Raw genomic sequence first — 6,203 nt, 5'->3', positions numbered from 1 at the left:
GAGGATTTGGGTGCAGGAGCGGGTGAGGGCTCTGGGGTGGGGCCAGGGATAAGGGGTTCAGGATGTGGGAGGGGGCTCTGGGGTGGGGCAGAGGGTTGGATTGCAGGGGGGTGAGGGCTCTGGGGTGGGGCCAGGGATGAGAGGTTTGGGATGCAGGAGGGGGCTCTGGGTTTGATGGGGCTCAGGGCTGGGGCAGGGGGTTGAGGTGTGGGCTTACCTTGGGCAGCTCCCGGTCAGTGGTGCACCAGGGCTAAGGCAGGCTCCCTGCCTGTCCTGGCTCTCTGTTACACCCTGGAAGCAGCCAGCAGATTTGGGTCCTTGGTGTGGGGGCCAGGAGGCTCCACACGCCGCTCTAGCCCGCAGGCACGGCTCCACCCCAGCTCCCATTGGCTGGTGCAGAGCAGGTGCTTGGGGTAGTGCAGAGAGCCCATGGACCCCGTGCCTCGGAGCTGGACCTGCTGGCCACTTCTGGGGTGCAGTGTGGTGCCAGCCAGGACATTTAGGGGCTAGCTTGTCTTAGCCCCACAGACCAGACTTCTAACGACTTGGTCAGCAGAGCTGACCGGAGCCACAAGGGTCCCTTTTCGATCGGGTGTTCTTGTCAAAAACTGGACACATGGTCACCCTAGTTTGCTTCCCCTCTGCAGCTATGAGCCAGAGAAGAACTGTAGGGAGAGGCGTCCCTTTCTGCTCAGGAAGGATGGGAAGCCTGTGTGTGGAGGCTGCACATTCACATATCAAAATAGAGCTTTTTACCCACGGAAATCAAGGCACTTAAGTGGTTTTCCTAAGCAGCAGCACCCCACGGTGTGTGGAGGGGAGTCAGGGCTGAAGAGGGGAGTTTCTCTCTCCGACACTGAGAGCGCCCCAAAGGGTGTGAGGCCTAAACTGTTGGGCAAAATCCTCCCTCTCCCAAAATCCAGTGGCGGGAGAAGCGACTGGACGATCGCGAGGAGACTGCCCGGGCATCTTCCTTTTGCCCCCCCCCCCCCCGAGCGGGAGGCACCCGCACGTCCATGCAGCCTTGGAGCTGTACCGCTGCCCAGCGACTTCCCCCGACGCCATTTTGGGAGCCGGGGCAGGCGGGACTACATTTCCCAGCATGCTGGGGCAGCGAGCGGCGCCATCTTGCCTCGTTGGGCGGCCCGGGTCTCCTCGGGAAGCCAGAGGGGAGGAAGCTGTGGTTCAGCCCATGGCTCTTTTCCCGGCCTTTGCCGGCGCCGCTGAGCCCGGGGAGACGCCAGCCAGCGGTAGCGAGGGCTCCAGGAGAGGTAACGTCCTCCTAGGGGGCCGGCATCAGCGGCCTAGTGCTCTGGCAGCCCCCCAGCTGTAGTGAGCCAGCTCCGGTCCCTCTGCTCACGCCCCCCTCCACCCAGAAACCCTGCTGGGTCTGCTGCACCCCATAGAGACCCCTCCCGGCCCAGCGCTCCCCTCGCAGCAACCCCCCGGTGCCAGCGCTGCACACACGCTCCCTCCAAGGGGTGGCCCCGCTTCTGCTGCTCCGTGCGTGGAGGTGGGGGCCGGGCCCGGACCGCTGAGGGGAAGGCGAAAGCGGCGGCATCAGATACACGCAGGTGCCTGCGACCCACGTGCGGGGGTGTCAGTTATGCCCGGCTGTCAAGGTGGCCCCCGTTTTATGCCCTGCAGCTGGTACCCGTGAGCGCACTTACTGAGCTGTAATACGCGGGTTTGCAGCGAGGCTACTGCGGAAAGTCAGCGGCGTGTGCAAAAGCTATCAATCCTCTGGCACCCCCCCCCCCCCACTTGTGACTGCGCTGGGGGTATGGCGATCTAAATACACCATGAACTATGCCGATTTTCAGGCCCTCCCCTCGGGGTACGCATCTGTTCCCCTGTATTCTTTGTCCAGATTGTGTTAACTCTGGACAGAGTTGGTCTTTATTCCTTTTACCCAGGTCCACAACACAAATACGGTTTTATTTACAGAAACTATCATTTTTGTAAAAAGAAAAGGAGGACTTGTGGCACCTTAGAGACTAACAAATTTATTAGAGCTAAGCATGTGAGTCACTTCATCGAGCTGTAGCTCACGAAAGCTTATGCTCTAATAAATTTGCTAGTCTCTAAGGTGCCAGAAGTACTCCTTTTCTTTTTGCGAATTCAGACTAACACGGCTGCTACTCTGAAACCTGTCATTTTTGTGTGAGACAGTAAGATGATTGCAGAGAAAACCTAAAATAGTGACACCTGCAATTTTTTCCACGAGAGCCCGCCCTCCCGTGTTATACAGGAGCGCAGGGATCGGCAATCTTTGGCACACGGGCTGGTTTGTTTACCTGCCGCGTCCATAGGTTCGGCCAATCGCAGCTCCCACTGGTTGCGGTTCGCCGCTCCAGGCCAATGGGGGCCGCAGGAAGTGGCGCGGGTCGAGGGATGTGCTGGGGAGCTTACTCTGGCAGGCTGCGTGCCAAAGGTTGCAGATCCCTGCAGTAGCGGTTCTCAACCTCTTTCTTTCTGAAGCCCACCCAACATGCTAGAAAAACTCAATGGTCCACTTGTGCCACAACAGTTGTTTTTCTGCATATCCAGTAGATTAAAAGCCAAGTCGGCATTAGGTGTAGCAAGCAGGGTAATTGGGCAACATGGCGCAGGGGGCTTTGCAAAGCTAAGTTGCCAAGGATTCAGCCCTGGGCATTGGGGCTCCGCTTTCTGCCCCGAATTCCAGCAACTCTAACCCCGGCCCTGTGCTTTGGTTTATTTTGGCTGACCCCTTGAAATCTGCTTGCTGCCCTCTTTGGGACCTTGGACCTCTGTCTGAGAACTGCTGTTATACACCATGCTGTGCTTCCACTAGATGGCACTGTAACTTTTGGTGCTGCCCTCACAATGAGGGGACTTTTTAGCCACATTGGGGGACCTTGTTGGGTAGTGAAACTTGGACAGGATGGATGGTACTGGTTAAGGTCCCAGTCCTGCAAATTACATTGCATGGGAAGACCTTTGTGTCTAAGTGGAGATCCAGTAGGGTTTTTCATGGGTGCAGGGCTCTGCCCACACATTGTAACTTGCAGGATTGTGACCTTAGCTTAACCTCTGTATGGACCTCATGTCCCCACAACAATCTTTCATCTTATAGAGTTGAAGGCATATAGAACAAGAGGTTGAGACTGAAATTCAGATTTGGATTCTGGTTTTAGCACTATTTATAGACCACAATTTTGTCCACAAGTAATGTTTTAAAGAAATCATTCATTTTAGAAAAAAGAAAAAAAATTTTCTTTTTGCGAATACAGACTAACACGGCTGCTACTCTGAAACCATTCATTTTAGAAATATAGTCACTTTAAGAGGGAATCATTCAATTACATTGCACTTTCTGCTGTATTTTCTTCTGGTTTTTAACCCCTCCTAATTCTGAAAATTGAATACAAATATTTTAGATATATTTCAACCTAAGAAGCTCAGTGCTAATTCATTTTTTGTGCCTGAGCTTGGAGAGGTAGAGATAGAAAATGATTAGCAAACTAACACATCATTACTTTTCCAGAATTTGTGGAAATATCTTATATAAATTATCAACTTCCACTAATTAACAGATTGAGCATATTTTAGTAATGTTATAAAAACATTAAATATTAAACAAAAATAACTGTTATACCACCATAAACTGTGATCCCATCAAATTTCACAAATTTAATAGAATAAAATGAATACTTGTCTGTGAACTAGGTATTGTAGAATGTGGTGGTGATGAAAGATGGCACTCTTTCCTTGGAGCCAGTGTCCTTCCTGAGTGTGGGGGGCCATTGTGCTGCTGAATGTGTCATTTTTTAGATAATACATAAAACTGAGGTGCTCTTTGTGATCATTTAAGATCTCTATGCATTTTTTTGTAAGAGCTGGGTTATTAACTCTGATACTCTGGCCAGATTTTGGGTAATTGCATTCTGTCTATCTATGCTTTCCCCTCTGTTTTATTTGGATTTTGATAGTTTGACTTCCAGTCTGAAACTTTTGCTGTGCCGTTTTGTACTCTAGAGGTCACTGCAATTTAGTGGTGAGTGAAGTGAGTGATGTTATGCAGTTTAATTAGGACCCAATTCTGCAGAATTTTACTACTAAACATACTGCTTACTAATGTGAGCAGCCCCTTGATGGCAGTCTGTAGTGCTTATAAGATTGGGCCTGTATTTTATAATGTGCCTTACTATCCTCCAGTGAAAGGTGTTTTAAAAATGAAAAGTATCATTATGTCCCACAATTTGTGCTAAACCAGACTTATAGAAGTTTGCAAAGCAAAAAAGCTTGTTTTGAGATTCTTGAACATTGACTCTGCTGTCAGGTACTGGGAGGGTTTTTCAGGTGGGAAGGGTAGAAAGAGTCCAATGCATTATCTTTTTGGTGTTATGCCCATGAACATGGAAAACAATAGAAAAAAATAAATTTTAACACAAATTATATAGACCAACAATATGCCAGGTGTTTTAAAAAGTTGTATTAAAGTGAAGTCCCTTCCTTGAAAACCGCACAATTTTAGGTAAATGATGATGAGATGTGAGGAGTTAAAAGCGGTTCAAATATTTGTTCCCAACCCAGTATTTCACAGGAGATTATTTACAAGTAGGCTTTAACTAGGTACATGTTATGTAACGGAATAGTTGTTTAATTCTCCCCAAAGTATTAGGTCAGCATGGTTTACCATTTTGTACAGAATAGCAAGAGAATTTTTAACATCTGGCTGGTATAAATGATGATTTAGGGGGCATCTATGCAAATACATTGATTGTACCAGGGGATGGAGTTGGAGTTTCTACCATGATTCTACAAGTTTAAAACACAATTTAGTCTTGTCTACGCAGGCAAGATTGAGCTATGGACATAGTCAAGGAATTAATGTGTTTATATAGTCATTTCTCAAGGTCAAATTGCCTTTGATAAAAGGCCCTGTGACTGGGATCCCAGTGGAGGCCAACTGAGGTCACTCAATTAGGGTGAACTGCAAAGAATGGGGCAGTCAATCCCCAAAGCTGTTGGATATTTCAATACTTAGATTTACCAAGCCAGCACAAAACAGCTTCTTTATTACCTCACTGGTTGCCCAGAAACCAGCAACACAGTTCCCTTAAAGTAACCTTAGGCCTCTGTCCAGGTATCCAAGTCAACTATGATGAAGATTTCTGAAAATCTTATTTCATCATATAGAAGAAAAGATTCTACCAATCCCAAAGGATGAGACACATTACCTCCCAGGTTAATGAATATTCCAGATTTTACCCAAATACATGTTTCCTGCCAAATCTTATTAAGTAAACTAAAATTTATTAAAAAAGAAAAGCGAGTATAGGTTAAAAGATCAATATACCTATATAAATGAATTCAATTCTTGAGGCTCAGATACATAGCAGAGATGGTGAGCTTTGTAGTTGTAAAGAGTTCTTTTAGAGTTTAGTCCACAGGTTATAGTCCAATGTCCATACCACATCCAGGGTGTATTGGGTTAACTGTGGTCTCATCTTGCGAATCAAACTTCCTCTGATGAAGCTTAAGCAGATCTGAGATAAACAGGATCAGGACCCAGGGAACTTTTATACAATTTCAAGTCTTCTTTGACAAGTCAGAGTCCCTCAGGGAACAATAGGTAATTAGGATGACTTTGAAGGAGGTCCATCACGGGTACTTAGCTATACAAATTAACATAAGGCAATCGCCTCTTCCTCCACCATTCATAGATGATTTGATATATATTTCAAAGAGAGATGAATACAGCAATATCCCATGTTTACAATGAATGTAAATGCTAGGATGTTCTTTTGATCTCTGAATTATCAGAATACAGCATAGACAGGGACTGTTGATTACATTGTTGACCACTACCTATATATATGTAAACACACAAAACCACAAACATTATCTCCCCACATGTCTTTAAGGGTTGAATTTAAGTCATTTATTTTTCAGGATGTTTAACCTTTTCTGACCATGAGTCACAGGCCCTAAAATGGGAATGTAAAGAATCGGAAACTGAACGATACCTGTGTCCTTTTACTTTTGTGAGCAATCCCATTTATTTTAGTGGGTGCCTTCACCTGTTCTAGGTATAACAGATCCTTCCAGTTAAAGTTAATTTCAGGTTCACGTTTTAAATGTTTTAGATCTGCAGTATTTAGAATGTTTGTTAATAATGGCTCACAATGAGAGTGCTACCTTTTTTATATTTTTCCCTAATTTTTTTTGGATAGTCA

General features: G+C 46.4%; 1 protein-coding gene across 3 annotated transcripts in view; it reads left to right on the top strand.

Moving 5' to 3' along the window:
• Window positions 1-1,087: 1,087 nt before the first annotated feature.
• Window positions 1,088-6,203, top strand: part of NRDE2 (NRDE-2, necessary for RNA interference, domain containing) — a 79,466-nt gene continuing 74,350 nt past the window's right edge. For all 3 annotated transcript variants that reach the window (XR_005293530.1, XM_038405590.2, XM_038405589.2), the window contains exon 1: window positions 1,088-1,271. Coding sequence is in view for 2 of the 3 variants with exons in the window: in XM_038405590.2 (XP_038261518.1) it covers window positions 1,103-1,271 (169 nt within the window). In the remaining variant the exon portion in view is untranslated. The remainder of the gene's footprint in view (window positions 1,272-6,203) is intronic.

The sequence above is a fragment of the Dermochelys coriacea genome, chromosome 6, assembly GCF_009764565.3.
Source record: "Dermochelys coriacea isolate rDerCor1 chromosome 6, rDerCor1.pri.v4, whole genome shotgun sequence".
Lineage (NCBI taxonomy): Eukaryota > Metazoa > Chordata > Testudines > Dermochelyidae > Dermochelys > Dermochelys coriacea.
This window is presented reverse-complemented; position numbering and strand designations above follow the sequence as displayed.